We start from the raw sequence: 17,949 nt of genomic DNA on the forward strand, positions 1-17,949 counted from the left end.
TATCTATTTACTGTGGTAGGAGTGTGGGGTCTAAGGATAGCTAGGTACAGTATCTATTTACTGTGGTAGGAGTGTGGGGTCGGGGTCTAAGGATAGCTAGGTACAGTATCTATCTACTGTGGTAGGAGTGTGGGGTCTAAGGATAGCTCGGTACAGTATCTATTTACTGTGGTAGGAGTGTGGGGTCTAAGGATAGCTAGGTACAGTATCTATCTACTGTGGTAGGAGTGTGGGGTCTAAGGATAGCTAGGTACAGTATCTATCTACTGTGGTAGGAGTGTGGGGTCTAAGGATAGCTAGGTACAGTATCTATCTACTGTGGTAGGAGTGTGGGGTCTAAGGATAGCTAGGTACAGTATCTATTTACTGTGGTAGGAGTGTGGGGTCGGGGTCTAAGGATAGCTAGGTACAGTATCTATTTACTGTGGTAGGAGTTTGGGGTCGGGGTCTAAGGATAGCTAGGTACAGTATCTATTTACTGTGGTAGGAGTGTGGGGTCTAAGGATAGCTAGGTACAGTATCTATTTACTGTGGTAGGAGTGTGGGTTCTAAGGATAGCTAGGTACAATATCTATTTACTGTGGTAGGAGTGTGGGGTCTAAGGATAGCTAGGTACAGTATCTATTTACTGTGGTAGGAGTGTGGGGTCTAAGGATAGCTAGGTACAGTATCTATCTACTGTGGTAGGAGTGTGGGGTCTAAGGATAGCTAGGTACAGTATCTATTTACTGTGGTAGGAGTGTGGGGTCGGGGTCTAAGGATAGCTAGGTACAGTATCTATTTACTGTGGTAGGAGTGTGGGGTCGGGGTCTAAGGATAGCTAGGTACAGTATCTATTTACTGTGGTAGGAGTGTGGGGTCGGGGTCTAAGGATAGCTAGGTACAGTATCTATTTACTGTGGTAGGAGTGTGGGGTCTAAGGATAGCTAGGTACAGTATCTATTTACTGTGGTAGGAGTGTGGGGTCTAAGGATAGCTAGGTACAGTATCTATCTACTGTGGTAGGAGTGTGGGGTCTAAGGATAGCTAGGTACAGTATCTATTTACTGTGGTAGGAGTGTGGGGTCGGAGTCTAAGGATAGCTAGGTACAGTATCTATTTACTGTGGTAGGAGTGTGGGGTCGGGGTCTAAGGATAGCTAGGTACAGTATCTATCTACTGTGGTAGGAGTGTGGGGTCTAAGGATAGCTAGGTACAGTATCTATTTACTGTGGTAGGAGTGTGGGGTCGGGGTCTAAGGATAGCTAGGTACAGTATCTATTTACTGTGGTAGGAGTGTGGGGTCGGGGTCTAAGGATAGCTAGGTACAGTATCTATCTACTGTGGTAGGAGTGTGGGGTCTAAGGATAGCTAGGTACAGTATCTATTTACTGTGGTAGGAGTGTGGGGTCTAAGGATAGCTAGGTACAGTATCTATCTACTGTGGTAGGAGTGTGGGGTCTAAGGATAGCTAGGTACAGTATCTATTTACTGTGGTAGGAGTGTGGGGTCGGGGTCTAAGGATAGCTAGGTACAGTATCTATTTACTGTGGTAGGAGTGTGGGGTCTAAGGATAGCTAGGTACAGTATCTATTTACTGTGGTAGGAGTGTGGGGTCTAAGGATAGCTAGGTACAGTATCTATTTACTGTGGTAGGAGTGTGGGGTCTAAGGATAGCTAGGTACAGTATCTATTTACTGTGGTAGGAGTGTGGGGTCTAAGGATAGCTAGGTACAGTATCTATTTACTGTGGTAGGAGTGTGGGGTCTAAGGATAGCTAGGTACAGTATATATTTACTGTGGTAGGAGTGTGGGGTCGGGGTCTAAGGATAGCTAGGTACAGTATATATTTACTGTGGTAGGAGTGTGGGGTCTAAGGATAGCTAGGTACAGTATCTATCTACTGTGGTAGGAGTGTGGGGTCTAAGGATAGCTAGGTACAGTATCTATTTACTGTGGTAGGAGTGTGGGGTCTAAGGATAGCTAGGTACAGTATCTATTTACTGTGGTAGGAGTGTGGGGTCTAAGGATAGCTAGGTACAGTATCTATTTACTGTGGTAGGAGTGTGGGGTCTAAGGATAGCTAGGTACAGTATATATTTACTGTGGTAGGAGTGTGGGGTCGGGGTCTAAGGATAGCTAGGTACAGTATCTATTTACTGTGGTAGGAGTGTGGGGTCTAAGGATAGCTAGGTACAGTATCTATTTACTGTGGTAGGAGTGTGGGGTCGGGGTCTAAGGATAGCTAGGTACAGTATCTATCTACTGTGGTAGGAGTGTGGGGTCTAAGGATAGCTCGGTACAGTATCTATTTACTGTGGTAGGAGTGTGGGGTCTAAGGATAGCTAGGTACAGTATCTATCTACTGTGGTAGGAGTGTGGGGTCTAAGGATAGCTAGGTACAGTATCTATCTACTGTGGTAGGAGTGTGGGGTCTAAGGATAGCTAGGTACAGTATCTATCTACTGTGGTAGGAGTGTGGGGTCTAAGGATAGCTAGGTACAGTATCTATTTACTGTGGTAGGAGTGTGGGGTCGGGGTCTAAGGATAGCTAGGTACAGTATCTATTTACTGTGGTAGGAGTTTGGGGTCGGGGTCTAAGGATAGCTAGGTACAGTATCTATTTACTGTGGTAGGAGTGTGGGGTCTAAGGATAGCTAGGTACAGTATCTATTTACTGTGGTAGGAGTGTGGGTTCTAAGGATAGCTAGGTACAATATCTATTTACTGTGGTAGGAGTGTGGGGTCTAAGGATAGCTAGGTACAGTATCTATTTACTGTGGTAGGAGTGTGGGGTCTAAGGATAGCTACGTACAATATCTATTTACTGTGGTAGGAGTTTGGGGTCGGGGTCTAAGGATAGCTAGGTACAGTATCTATTTACTATGGTAGGAGTGTGGGTTCTAAGGATAGCTAGGTACAATATCTATTTACTCTGGTAGGAGTTTGGGGTCGGGGTCTAAGGATAGCTAGGTACAGTATCTATTTACTGTGGTAGGAGTGTGGGGTCGGGGTCTAAGGATAGCTAGGTACAGTATATATTTACTGTGGTAGGAGTGTGGGGTCGGGGTCTAAGGATAGCTAGGTACAGTATCTATTTACTGTGGTAGGAGTGTGGGGTCGGGGTCTAAGGATAACTAGGTATAGTATCTGTTTACTGTGTGTTGGCAATAGGTTGCTGTCAGTAGTAGGAGTGTTAACTGTCTACTGTAATAGGGGAGACCAGGGGTAAATTGGACGCCTTAGTCTAGAGTTAAAATAGGAACTAATAGATGTGATTATTGAAGAAAAAAAAATACTATCATACCTTTTACTATCATTCTAAATTGCCAGCTCTCTTTTTTGGATTGTCCTGTGGAACATTCCCCATGTGTCTAATGATGTATCATTTTTCAGTAAGATGAGGTCTTTTGATTGGTATAGTTTATGAAAATATTCTGAACAAAAATATAAACGCAACAATTTAGTTTTTGTCATTAGTTTTCATCAGGGAAAAACAGGTTGTTGACTAATATTTTTCGTCATAGTTATTGTTGACAAAATTAACACTGCCGTGCAGCCTGTTACGTTTAACCCCGCATACGGGGTCAATTGTAACATTTCACTTCTGCCACTCTCAGTTGAATTGTAAACGACTGGTATGTCCAAGAAACGCAGTTATTGTGTAATGGTAGCTGAGACGTACAGTACCACTCAAAAGTTTGGACACACCTACTCATTCAAGGGTTTTTCTTTATTTTTACTATTCTCTACATTGTAGAATAATAGTGAAGACATCAAAACTATAAAATAACACATATGGAATCATGAAGTAACCAAAAAAGTATTTAATATTTGAGATTCTTCAAAGTAGCCACCTTTGCCTTGATGACAGCTTTGCACACTTGGCATTCTCTCCACAAGCTTTATCTGGAATGCTTTTCCAACAGTCTGAAGGAGTTTTCACATATGCTTAGCACTTGTTGGCTGCTTTTGCTTCCCTCTGCGGTCCAACTCATCCCAAACCATCTCAATTGGGTTGAGGTCGGGTGATTTGTGGAGACCAGGTCATCTGATGCAGCACTTCATCACTCTCCTCCTTGGTCAAATAGCCCTTATACAGCCTGGAGATGTGTTGTGTCATTGTCCTGTTGCAAAACTGCTGCAAAACATTGTCCTGTCTGCGTCTCACAAAGAGACGACGGTTGGAACCAAAAATCTCAAATTTGGACTCATCAGACCAAAGAACACATTTCCACTGGTCTACTGTCCATTGCTCGTGTGTCTTAGCCCAAGCAAGTCTCTTCTTATTGGTGGCCTTTAGTAGTGGTTTCTTTGCCGCAATTTGAACATGAAGGCCTGATTTCACGCAGTCTCCTCTGAACAGTTGATGTTGAGATGTGTGTGTTACTTGAACTCTGTAGCATTTATTTGGACTGTAATCTGAGGTGCAGTTAACTCTAATGAATTTATCCTCTGCAGCAGAGGTAACTCTGGGTCTTCCTTTCCTGTGGCGGTCCTCATGAGAGCCAGTTTCAACATAGCGCTTGATGGTTTGTACATGTAGGTGGGGGTGAAGTGACTATGCATAGATAATAAACAGCTAATAGCAGCAGTGTACAAAACAAATGGAGGGGGGGGTCGTCAATGTAATAGTCCGGAGGCTATTTGATTCATTGTTCAGCAGTCTTATGGCTTGGGGGTAGAAGCTGTTAAGGAGCATTTTGGTCCTAGACTTGGCGCTCCGGTACTGCTTGCTGTGCGGTAGCAGAGAAAACAGTCTATAACTTGGGTGACTGGAGTCTCTGACAATTTCATGGGCTTTCCTCTGACACCACCTGGTATACTGGGCCGAACGCACCACCCTCTGTAGTGCCTTACGGTCAGATGTCGAGCAGTTGCCATACCAGGCGGTGATGCAACCGGGCAGGATGCTCTCGATGGTGCAGCTGTATAACTTTTTGAGGATCTGGAGACCCATGCCAAGTCTTTTTAGTCTCCCGAGGGGAAAAGGTTTTGTCGTGCCCTCTTCACGACTGTCTTGGTGTGTTTGGACCATAATAGCTCATTGGTGATGTGGACACCAAGGAACCTGAAACTCCACTACAGGCCGTTGATGTTAATGGAGGCCTGTTCGTCCTGTAGTCCACGATCAGCTCTTTTGTCTTGCTCACACTGAGGTAGATGTTGTTGTCCTGCCACCATACTGTCAGTTCTCTGACCACCTCCCTATAGGCTGTCTCATCATTGTCGGTGATCAGGCCTACCACTGTTGTGTCGTCAGCAAACTTATTGATGGTGTTGGAGTCGTGTTTGGCCATGTGGTCGTGGGTGAACAGGGAGTACAGGAGGGGACTAAGTACACACCCTTGAGGGGCCCCAGTGTTGAGGATCAGCGTGCCAGACGTGTTGTTGCCTACGCTTAACAGCTGGGGGTGGCCGGTCAGGAAGTCCAGGATCCAGTTACAGAGGAAGGTGTTTTCAGCCCAGGGTCCTTAGCTTAATGATGAGCTTCGTGGGCATTATGGTGTTGAACGTTGAGCTGTAGTCAATGAACAGCATTCTCACATAGGTGTTCCTTTTGTCCAGGTGGGAAAGGGCAGTGTGTAGTGCGATTGCGTTATCTGTGGCTCTGTTGGGGCGGTATGCAAATTGGAGTGGGTCTAGGGTATACGGGAGGGTGCTATTGATGTGAGCCATGACCAGCCTTTTAAAGCACTTTTGATTACTGTCCAGTGCTATGGGGCGGTAATCATTTAGGCAGGTTACCTTCGCTTCCTTGGGCACAGGGACTATGGTGGTCTGCTTGAAACATGTAGGTATTACAGACTCAGACAAGGAGAGGTTGAAAATGTCAATGAAAACACTTGCCAGTTAGTTCGCGCGTGCTTTGAGTACATGTCCTGGTAATCCATCTGGCCCTATGGCTTTGTGAATGTTGACCTGTTTAAAAGTCTTGCTCACATCGGCTACCGAGAGCATTATCACAGTCATCCAGAACAGCTGGTACTCTTGTGCATGCTTCAGTGTTGCTTACCTTGAGGCAAGCATAAAAGGCATTTAGCTCGTCTGATAGGCTTGCGTCACTAGGCAGGTCGCGTCTGGGTGTACCTTTTGTAGTCTGTAATAGTTTTCAAAGCCCTGCCACATTGGCAGGGGGTCAGAGACTGTGTAGTAGGATTCAATCTTAATCCTGTATTGCTTGTTTGATGGTTCATCTGAGGGCAAAGCGGATTTCTTATAAGTGTCCGGATTAGTGTCCCGCTCCTTGAAAGTGGCAGCTCTAGCCTTTAGCTCAATGCAGATGTTGCCTGTAATCCATGGCTTCTGGTTGGGATATGTAGTACGGTAACTGTGTTGATGATGCCGTCGATGCACTTATTGATAAAGCCATTGGAATGTGTTCCCAGGATTCATCCAGTCTGTGCTAGCAAAACAGTCCTGTAGCGTAGCATCCGCGTCATCTGACTACTTCCGTGTTGAGCGACTCACTGGTACTTCCTGCTTTAGTTTTTGCTTGTAAGCAGGAATCAGGAAGATAGAATTATGGTCAGATTTCCTAAATGGAGGGCGGGGGAGAGCTTTGTATGCATCTCTATGTTTGGAGTAAAGGTGGTCTGTAGGTTTTTTATAAAAAAAATTCCCTCTGGTTGCACGTGTGACATGCAGGTAAAAATGTGGTGAAACTGATTTGTTTGCCTGCATTAAAGTCCCTGGCCACTAGGAGTGCCGCTTCTGGGTGAGCATTTTCTTGTTTGATTATGGCCTTAGAGTTGGTTGAGCGTGGTCTTAGTGCCAGCATCGGTCTGTGGTGGTAAATAGACGGCTACAAATAGTTTAGATGAGAACTCTCTTGGTAGATAGTGTGGTCTACAGCTTATCATAAGGTACTCTACCTCAGGCGAGCAATACCTCGAGCTGTTATTGACAAAAAGACACACACCCCCACCCCTCGTCTTACCAGACGTAGCTTCTCTGTTCTGCCGGTGCATTGAAAATCCCTCCAGCTCTATATTATCTGTGTCGTCGTTCAGCAACGACTCAGTGAAACATAAGATATTACAGTTCTTAATGTCCTGTTGGTAGGATAATCATGTTAGCAAGTAGGACGGTTGGCAGTGGGAGTTTACTCGCTCGCCTATAGATTCTCAGAAGGCAGCGTGATCTGCTTCCTCTTTTCCTCCGTCTTTTCTTCACGCAAATGGCAGGGATCTGGGCCTGTTCCCGGGAGAGCAGTATATCTTTCTCGTCAGACTCGTTGAAGGAAAACGCTTCTTCCAGTTCGTGGTGAGTAATCGCTGTTCTGATGTCTAGAAGTTATTTTCGGTCATAAGAGACGGTACCAGAAACATTATGTACAAAATAAGTTTAAAAAATAAGCTATAAAAATAACAAAATAGCACAATTGGTTAGGAACATTAAAACGTCAGCCATCCTCTTCGGCACCATCTTACTATATGTGTTATTTCATAGTTTTGATGTCTTCAATATTATTCTACAATGCAGAAAATAGTAAAATTAAGAAAACCCCTGGAATGAGTAGGTGTAAACTTTTGACTGGTACTGTATGTTTATATAAAAATATTATTCATCCAACTCCAACAATCTTGTCATGAATAAGCAAAAGGCTTTTATCTGGTCTCCCATCGTGTTGATATCTGTAGGTCGTGGCAGGTTCAATGTCCTCCCTAAGGTGAGGTGAACTCTGCATCTGGATGGCATGGTAAACAGTTATTGGAACGTTTATGTGTTTGACCTTGCATAGTCTCACACATACATATACATGGATACACATACACTGCCTCAGTGCACAGGCTAGAGCACGGTCAGTCGTGTCACTGGGTCAGAGGTTACCAACAGTTTTATTTATTTATATATATATATCATTTCCTAGAAAGTCAGTCACATTTTACTGATGTATCCTAGGCCTACGTGCTTTTTATCTAACACTTTTCCACAAAGTGCTTATTAGCATGTTATAACAGCAACCTAGGCCTAAAGCTGCAGGTTACAGTGACAATAAACATATTCCTAGGTAGGACAAACTCTAGGGAGCTAATATGCGAACAAATTAATGTGTTTGCCTTACTTTTTCGGGAACATGTTCTGGCTTCTTCAGGTGAATGGAACAGATGCTGTGACTAAGAGAAGCGCCTCGTTGACAGGTGAGTGTGTGCGTTTATCCATCCATCCAGGTGTGGCAGCGTTAGGCAGTGATCAATTACACACACTACTCTCTGTACACACCCTCACACACATACGGGTGCACACACACACACCTTGCTGTGCAAACATGCTCAGATGTTGTTTGTACATTTGAGCCTCTGGCTGTGTATGTGCCCTGTAGAAAAAGGGATCAAGCTGGTGCAGGAGGGACAGTATTCTCAAGCCATCGTTATGTTTACAGAAGCCATCAGATACGACCCAAAGGATTACAGGTAATATCACATCGTTATATGTCTGCATTATATCACTTACTACAGCATGACCTCTGACCTCAATACGCTAGTTACAGTGAGCTCCAAAAGTATTAGGACAGTGACACCTTTTTTGTTGTTACAGGGGAGGTTAGCATTTTTGGGGGGGTATGATATTTATGCCTCTTAACTTTCTCACTCATCATTATTCACAATTACTTCAGGATTTTCCGTAATCATGGTAGCATCCACATTCATGTAGAAGTGTTTAGAAACATTCTATTCTTATTTACAATAAAAGTGACTCCAAGATGACACTACATTAATTACCGTTCATTTCTATTGGGCACAAAATAATCTGAAACACAACCAAAACAAACAGCAAATGCATCCAACAAGTTTGCGGAGTCACAAGCTTGATGTAGTCACTGTGTTCTAGGAATATGGAACCAACTACTTCACTTTTTATTTCTTTAGTACACAAGTGAATTTGTCCCAATACCTTTCTTCCCTTAAAATGTACAAAAAGTCCTGTAATTTCTGAACGGTTCACCCAATATGGATGAAAATACCCTCAAATGAATGCTGACAGTCTACAATTTAACCTCATACTCATTGTATCATTTCAAAGCCAAAACAACAACAAATGTGTCCCTGTCCTAATATCAATCAATCAAATGTATTTATAAAGCCCATTTTACATCAGCAGATGTCACAAAGTGCTATACAGTGCTATACAGAAACCCAGCCTAAATCCCCAAACAGCAAGAAATGCAGATGTAGAAGCACGGTGGCTAGGAAAAACTCCCAAGAAAGGCCACAACCTAGGAAGAAAGAGAGGAACCAGGCTATGAGGGGTGGCCAGTCCTCTCCTGGCTGTGCCGGGTGGAGATTATAACAGTACATGGCCAATATGTTCAATCGTTCATAGATGACCAGCAGGGTCAAATAATAATAATCACAGTGGTTGTCGAGGGTGTAACAGGTCAGTTGGCTTTTCATAGCCGAGCATTGAGAGTTCGAGACCGTAGGTGCTGTAGAGAGAAATATTAGAAAACAGCACGACCAGGTGGACTGGGGACAGCAAGGAGTCATCAGGCCAGGTAGTCCTGAGGCATGGTCCTAGGGCTCAGGTCCTCCGGGAGCGGGAGAGAGCGAGAATTAGAGGGAGAATACTTAAATTCACACAGGACACCGGATAAGACAGGAGAATTACACCAGATATAACAGCACCCCGACACAAACTATTGCAGCATAGATACTGGAGACTGACTGTGTCTAGCCGACATCAATACATTGGTACAGTACGACATAGACAATAAACCACAGTTTACCCTCTGTGTCTCCGTGTGTGTGTCTCTGTATGTGTGTGTGTGTCTCCGTGTGTGTGTCTCTGTATGTGTGTGTGTGTGTGTCTCCGTGTGTGTGTCTCTGTATGTGTGTGTGTGTGTGTGTGTCTCCGTGTGTGTTTATCTGTCTGTCCGTCCAGGTTCTTTGGGAACCGGTCGTACTGTTATAGCTGTTTGGAGCAGTACCCCCAGGCCCTGTCTGATGCTGAGAGGTCCATCCAGCTGGCACCTGATTGGCCTAAAGGACACTTCCGCAAGGGCAGTGCACTCATTGGGATGAAGGTGGACCACAGACTGCATAACTGTCCTCTCCTGTTCTTTTGTATTCTATAGGATGCAAATTCTCTGTATAGTGATTATTTACCAATTATATAATATATGTTTATGCAGGCTTGAGGAGTCTTGACCTCCTAAGTGTGTGTATGTGTGTGTGTAGCGGTACAGTGAGGCGGAGAAAGCCATGGAACAGGTGCTGAAGCTGGATAAAGACTGTGAGGAGGCTGTCAACGATCTCTTCAACTGCAAAGTCTTACAGCTTATGGTGAACACACACATCTTTGAATACACACACACGTGGCTATGTGCTACCAACGTGCTCATGATACGTATGGGAAATGGCAATGTATAGCTATAGTTACAGATCTCCTAAACTGTTTCCTAGTCTCCTTTCTTTTATGAAAAGCAGCGGAGGACGGGAAGACTGGAGTTTAGGTTTAGTGCTTTTTCACACTGCTACTCACACAGCTGTTCCATGTACAGTGCCGTGAAAAAGTATTTGCTCCCTTTCTCTATTTTTGAATATTTTTGATACTGAATGTTATCAGATATTCAACCAAAAACCTAATATTAGATACAGGGAACATGTCGCCCTTTCTGTCGCGCTCTCTCTCTCGCCCGCTCTGACGCGCTCTCTCTCTCTCTCTCGCCCGCTCTGTCTCGCTCTCTCTCTCGCCCGCTCTGTCTCGCTCTCTCTCCCGCTCTGTCTCGCTCTCTCTCCCGCCCGCTCTGTCGCGCCCGCTCTGTCGCGCTCTCTCGCCCACTCTCGTGGGCTGCAAAAGTAAACATTACACTCACAGAAGTTCCAAAAGAATAAAGACATTACAAATGTCATATTATGTGCATATATACAGTCGTGGCCAAAATTTGAGAATGACACAAATATTAATTTTCACAAAGTATGTTGCCTCAGTTTGTATGATGGCAATTTGCATATACTCCAGAATGTTATGAAGAGTGATCAGATGAATTGCAATTAATTGCAAAGTCCCTCTTTGCCATGCAAATGAACTGAATCCCCAAAAAACATTTCCACTGCATTTCAGCCATGCCACAAAAGGACCAGCTGACATCATGTCAGTGATTCTCTCGTTAACACAGGTGTGAGTGTTGACGAGGACAAGGCTGGAGATCACTCTGTCATGCTGATTGAGTTCGAATAACAGACTGGAAACTTCAAAAGGAGAGTGGTGCTTGGAATCATTGTTCATCCTCTGTCAACCATGGTTACCTGCAAGGAAACACGTTCAGTCATCATTGCTTTGCACAAAAAGGGCTTCACAGGCAAGGATATTGCTGCCAGTAAGATTGCACCTAAATCAACCATTTATCGGATCATCAAGAACTTCAAGGAGAGCGGTTCAATTGTTGTGAAGAAGGCTTCAGGGCGCCCAAGAAAGTCCAGAAAGCGCCAGCACCGTCTCCTAAAGTTGATTCAGCACCACCAGTACAGAACTTGCTCAGGAATGGCAGCAGGCAGGTGTGAGTGCATCTGCACGCACAGTGAGGCGAAGACTTTTGGAGGATGGCCTAGGGTCAAGAAGGGCAGCAAAGAAGCCACTTCTCTCCAGGAAAAACATCAGGGACAGACTGATATTCTGCAAAAGGTACAGGGATTGGACTTCTGAGGACTGGGGTAAAGTCATTTTCTCTGATGAATCCCCTTTCCGATTGTTAGGGGCATCCGGAAAAAAGCTTGTCCGGAGAAGACAAGGTGAGCGCTACCATCAGTCCTGTGTCATGCCAACAGTAAAGCATCCTGAGACCATTCATCTGTGGAGTTGCTTCTCAGCCAAGGGAGTGGGCTGACTCACAATTTTGCCTAAGAACACAGCCATGAATAAAGAATGGTACCGACACATCCTCCGAAAGCAACTTCTCCCAACCATCCAGGAACAGTTTGGTGACGAACAATGCCTTTTCCAGCATGATGGAGCACCTTGCCATAAGGCAAAAGTGATAACTAAGTGGCTCGGGTAACAAAACATCGATATTTTGGGTCCATGGCCAGGAAACTCCCCAGACCTTAATCCCATTGAGAACTTGTGGTCAATCCTCAAGAGGCGGGTGGACAAACAAAAACCCACAAATTCTGACAAACTGCATGCATTGATTATGCAAGAATGGGCTGCCATTAGTCAGGATGTGGCCCAGAAGTTAATTGACAGCATGCCAGGGCGGATTGCAGAGGTCTTGAAAAAGAAGGGTCGACACTGCAAATATTGACTCTTTGCATCAACTTCATGTAATTGTCAATAAAAGCCTTTGACACTTATGAAATGCTTGTAGCTATACTTCAGTATTCCATAGTAACATCTGACAAAAATATCTAAAGGCACTTAAGAAGCAAACTTTGTGGAAATGAATATTTGTGTCATTCTCAACTTTTGGCCACGACTGTACAGTGTTGTAACGATGTGCAAATGGTTAAAATACAAAAGGGAAAATACATAAATATGCGTTGTATTTACAATGGTGTTTGTTCTTCACTGGTTGCCCTTTTCTTGTGGCAACAGGTCACACATCTTGCTGCTGTGATGGCACACTGTGTCACGCCCTGACCTTAGTTTTCTATATTTTCTGTATTATTTTGGTCAGGTCAGGGTGTGACGAGGGTGGGTATGTGTGTTTTTGTCTTGTCTAGGGGTTTTGTTTATCTATGGGGATTTTGTATGTCTAGGTAATGTAGGTTTATGGTGGCCTGAATTGGTTCCCAATCAGAGGCAGCTGTTTATCATTGTCTCTGATTGGGGATCCTATTTAGGTTGCCATTTTCCCTTTAGGTTTTCTGGGTAGTTGTCTATGTGGAGTTGCATGTCAGCACCCGTTCTATTTAGCTTCACGTTCGTTTTTGTTACTTTGTTTGTTCAGTGTTCTTCCGTTATTAAAAGAAGAATGTATTCATATCACGCTGCGCCTTGGTCTCCTCAATACGACAAACGTGACACACTGTGGTATTTCACCCAGTAGATATGGGAGTTTATCAAAATTCACTCTCAAGAGAAGACAGGCTATGGCGGCCTTTCTCAATAGCAAGGCTATGCTCACTGAGTCTACATATTCAAAGCTTTCCTTAAGTTTGGGTCAGTCACAGTGGTCAGGTATTCTGCCACTGTGTACTCTCTGTTTAAGGCCAAATAGCATTCTAGTTTGCTCTGTTTTTTGTTAATTACTTGACACATTGGAAATAATTATCTTTTTGTTTTCTCATGATTTGGTTGTCTAATTGTGTTGCTGTCCTGGGGTGTCTGTTTGTGTCTGTGAACAGAGCCCCAGGACCAGCTTGCTAAGGGGACTCTTCTCCAGGTTAATCTCTCTTTAGGTGATGGCTTTGTCATGGAAGGTTTGGGAATCGCTTCCTTTTAGGTGGAAGCTCTCCCTCTCGCTCTGTCTCACACTCGTCTCTGTCTCTAGGATCTGGGTTTTGAGGAGGGGCAGAGTGTCTCTCTGCTGGAGCGATTCACCACTCTACAGGCTGTGCTGACCTCACCTGAGGCTTCTAGGGGTGAGGACAAACACCACTGTGCAGGCTGTGCCAGTGGTATGGAAAAACATGCACTTTCTCTTCTTAAGCCTAGAGGGCAGCAATGTCAGGAATTAGTCTAATTTAAATGACATGGGAAGGAAAGGAACACATTTATGAGCTATTGCTGAAATGTAGGTCATACTTAAAAAAATATTGTGTGATCTAATTCAGTTGTCTAATCTCTTTCCTCAGTGGTGAGCCAGGATTCCTCATTGGGCTTGCCAGGGTAGGTGGATATTAGCCAATCTCGTTGACCCAATAAGGGTCAGGGGTCATGGCCCCAAATAGAAAACATACATTTTTGATTTCCTTATTTGGTGTGGACAAGTATGTGTAACTTGATGTCTGTGGACATAAGTGATGTCTCTTCCTCCTTCAGGTCCCCGTGTGTGTCTCTCTGGGTGGGGAACGTGACCGCTGAGCTGACTGAGAAACACCTGTTGGACCTCTTTAAAGCTTACGGGGAGATAGACAGCATACGAGTTCTCCACGAGCGGTTCTGTGCCTTCGTCAACTTCAAGAACGCCAACATGGCATCGAGGGCCATGGAGAAACTCAACGTGAGTGGCCTTCAAAAGATGCTGTGGCTTTTTTCAGTTTTTTATTTTGTATGTCTATGTTTTAACTTTCTATTCTATTGACCTTAATGTATTAGTATGTGTGTTCCCCCACAGGGCTACAGTATAGAGAACACAAGGTTGGTGGTTCGCTACCCAGACCACCGCAGCCAGAGGGTTCTGCCCATCCCCCTCAAGACCAGCCCCCTTGCATTGCAACAGGCAGCTGCTGGGTAAGAAAACACCCTTTTAAAGCTGAGATCTGTGAAAGGTGAACCCCCCCCCCCCCCCCCCTCCCACAGGCACTTAACCTAAAACTGCAAAAGGTGGAATAGTTATCCCTTCTCCAGAGTCAGATGAACTCATTGATACCCTTTTTATGTCTGGAACCAGTATGAAAAAAGTTGGAGGTAGTTTCACGAGCCAATGCTAACCAGCCTTAGTGCAATGACTGGATGTCAATGGTATCTACTAGTATGCTAGCAGTTACAATAGACTTCCAGTCATTGTGCTAATGCTAGTTAGCAATTGCACTAACGCTAGTTAGCAACTGCACACAGAGACATAAAAATGTATTCCACAAGTTAAACTCAGGGTTCAACCCAAAGAATGTAGGCGCAGTGCCACCAGTGCCACCTCTGCACCACTATGTTAAAAAAAACATTTGTTATGATATTTTCTTTGCCCTAGATTACAGGTGTTCAAAAACACAATCTCGGGCCTCCCAAACAGCCGTACTCAGCAGCACCATCTTGTTAAAAAATCCATATGAAAAGCCCTCATCTGACTCTGGGGAAGTAGATAAAGAGCTTCATTGCCAAAATCATGAAGTATCCCTTTAAAATAAAGCAAGAGGAAATCCGTTGACGATGAGCTACGTGGCCCACTTTAACATTTTGTATAATTTCATCCCAAAATCTAATTTTTGTAACCTTCTAACCTTCTTGCCCCTTCTCCAGTCCCAGACGTTGTGGCCCAGTGAACGGAGACGAGTGTTACTTCTGGAGGACCACCGGCTGCCATTTTGGGGACAAGTGTCGCTACAAACACATTGCTGAACAGAGTGGCAAAGACAGGAAGCCCTGGCAGCCCTGAGCACCGTTTCAAATTAAATACATTTTTATTTGTCACATGCACCCAATACAACTGGTGTAGACTTCACCGTGAAATGTTTCCTCCTCAATTCTGGCCTTCTATAAAAAACTGGGACCCCGTTATGACGATGGACTCAATATTAAATGGACAGTGTAGGACTTGTTGTTGTGATGGAGGCGAATGTTCAGACTAATAAAATGGAGGACAGCATAATGAGTGCTATAATAGAAGAGCATTATGACTGTAATAATGGACCAGAAGACATCAGCAGTCCCCCTTGACTACAGCTGGGCCTTTAGGCTTTGCATGGCAACGAACCTCAACACCTTGAAGCCTTAAAACCTTGATAGCCTTACAGCTAGCCCTACGGCTAACATCAGTACTATTACTGTCTGGGGTTTGTGGCATAGGGAACTGGGCTCTCCACCTCATCCTCATCTCCCATCCATGTCTCTCTCTTCCCATGCCAATACCACCAGACCAGAACGGACCAGGCCCGGCCATGCTCTCCACACCAAAGGAGAACCAATAACCACCCAGACCACCACACCAAAGACCCAGCAGCCATCCAGCCTGCAGCAGATTCAACCTGACGTTTCAGTTCATCCCTAAGAGAGGCTCCTCCCTTCCACTCTGCCTCGCTGCTAAGTAACCTGCCTACTAAAATGGTCATGTTAGTTAGGCACCAAATGGAATTAAAAGGACTGAAACAGAGAGGGACTACCTGTGTTTCTCCAATATGAAACACTCCTTTTCCTTTGCCACACATTTTCAAACGTTTTCCTTGTCATGCCTTAATGAACATGGCCCAGGGCTTGCAATACAGTGGGCTATGGGCTCTGTGCTATTGGCCTTAGCTAAATGGGCCATTGCAATGTGTGGGTGGAGCAGAGAGGTATACCACCAATTTAACAGAGAACCTTGTTTTTCAATGTATTATTCCATGTTTCATTTTACTACTGTACCTGATGGCAAACAGCTTAAATGCACACTCTAAATCTGTTGGGTGATTTTGACACAGAACTGACACCAACTTTTTTCTATGTTTGTCAGGGTTTGTTTAAAGTTTAGTTTGCCAGCCCTTAAAATATCTGGAAAATAAGCATCTTGTTTGTAAAATGAACCATATGTTTCTTGCTCTCTGTTTCAATCTACCCTCTCTAGACCTTGCACCTTCCCAATGTGTCCTATTAAAGGACAGTGTCACTGAATGTCTGTAGGCAAGACCGAAGCTTGAGGGTACATCTCAGCAGTCTAAAGTGGCTAGCTGAAGCTATGTAAGACCAAGCTAGCTGAGTCTTTGGTTTACATCTGTCTGATTTTACTAATGGTACAGTAGTTATTGGAGGTTGGTTTTCAGGAATGGGTTCACCACTTTGCAGTAAAGCCCTCTTAGGCTCTTCTCACACTATCGTCTGTCCCTGCAGCGTTAGACTGTCATTCTGTCCCTGTGTCATTTTTAAGCTGTCAAGAGCTGTCCGAGTGAGGGTGACACCCAACACTGTAGGGGAGAGGCTTTGGACACGGAACTACATCTACTTTCCCATTGTTGTGTTCCTCTTCAGATTTTCACCATTCTGTAGACCCAAGGCTTCCATGTCAGTATTTAGTCTGAACCAAAGAATGCTTGTAGACAACCAAAGGCTGTCTGCACTGGTAATACGTGTAAGCTGTTTCTTTATTCTGTCACTCAAGCCTTCAAATGCAAATGGATAACTTCTCCGAGACCCAGTGAATCAAAACAAGCCTCTCGTGGTGAGGAGCTGTAGCTGCCACTATAAATGGAAAAGTATTTTTTCTTAGTCCACACTACTCTATATCTCAAACTGTGTACAGACGAGTGCAGGCTATTTATTTGAGTATTTATATGTATATTTGCTTTACCTGTGAGACCATAGTGGTTGGTATATGATTCAAATTCAAATGACTCACCAGCCGCTAGAACTTTCTGGGATGGTTTGTAGTAGTACAATGCATATTCTCCATTTAAGTGATTTTTAGTCCAGGACTAAGCTTAGTCTGGGAAATCAGCCCTATCTGTGTAGTAACTGTTGAGAGAAAGAATTGTTATTAAATGTGGTGGGAGTTTCTGCTCTTTTGTGGTTGCCTGGTTTTCGGCTTCGTAGAGATTGGTCAAAGAAATCAGAACTTCATATTAGGATAAGGTCACATGAGAAAACGCTATACTATTATCTTTAAAAAACTCACAGAAGTGTGTTTTCTTAGTTCAGTGATCCCAAGTACACAGTATTCACTAATTTGGGCAAATGCATGTTTTATGAGTTTGATAGAAATTAATAATAAAGTGTTTATGTGCGAAGCCCAGTTTTAGTATGAGTCCATTTCTCTCTAGTCCCAATTTCAGGAGAAAGTGTTTTTTAATGACTATGTACTCCACAAAACTTTTAACTCAAGCAATGTAATCTCTGTTCATTCCAAATTGACCAAATATTTTAAATGTGTGAAAGAGTCTGCCAAAGAGTCCTTTTGTACATAATATATTAATTCAAATAATTTCAGCCTCTCAGTCAATCTTTCTGTTTTCTTCCTGCCGTTATGGTATACAGTGCATTCAGAACCCTTGAAAATGTCTTAATTTTGTAATGTGAAAGCCTTATTCTAAAATGTATTTTTTTTAAAATTAAAATAAAAAATGACATCATAAATCTACACACAATACCCTACAACGACAAAGCAAAAACAGGTTTTTAGAATGTTTAGCTGATTTATAAATAAAAAAATACATACCTTATTTACATAAGTATTTGCTA

The 17,949-nt window shown here is 43.8% G+C and overlaps 1 protein-coding gene across 7 annotated transcripts in view; it reads left to right on the forward strand.

Moving 5' to 3' along the window:
- Positions 1-17,692, forward strand: part of LOC139571500 (tetratricopeptide repeat protein 31-like) — a 39,939-nt gene extending 22,247 nt beyond the window's left edge. For 6 of the 7 annotated variants that reach the window (XM_071394429.1, XM_071394431.1, XM_071394428.1 and 3 more), the window contains exons 7-15: positions 8,078-8,123; positions 8,306-8,396; positions 9,865-10,006; positions 10,161-10,265; positions 13,415-13,505; positions 13,719-13,752; positions 13,906-14,086; positions 14,201-14,316; positions 15,043-17,692. In XM_071394429.1, the coding sequence (XP_071250530.1) occupies positions 8,078-8,123; positions 8,306-8,396; positions 9,865-10,006; positions 10,161-10,265; positions 13,415-13,505; positions 13,719-13,752; positions 13,906-14,086; positions 14,201-14,316; positions 15,043-15,178 (942 nt within the window). In that variant the 3' untranslated portion in view covers positions 15,179-17,692. Of the gene's footprint in view, positions 1-8,077; positions 8,124-8,305; positions 8,397-9,864; positions 10,007-10,160; positions 10,266-13,414; positions 13,506-13,718; positions 13,753-13,905; positions 14,087-14,181; positions 14,317-15,042 lie in introns of all 7 variants that reach the window. The other variant, XM_071394433.1, reaches the window with a different exon arrangement.
- Positions 17,693-17,949: the final 257 nt, after the last annotated feature.

This window comes from Salvelinus alpinus, chromosome 3, assembly GCF_045679555.1.
Source record: "Salvelinus alpinus chromosome 3, SLU_Salpinus.1, whole genome shotgun sequence".
NCBI lineage: Eukaryota > Metazoa > Chordata > Actinopteri > Salmoniformes > Salmonidae > Salvelinus > Salvelinus alpinus.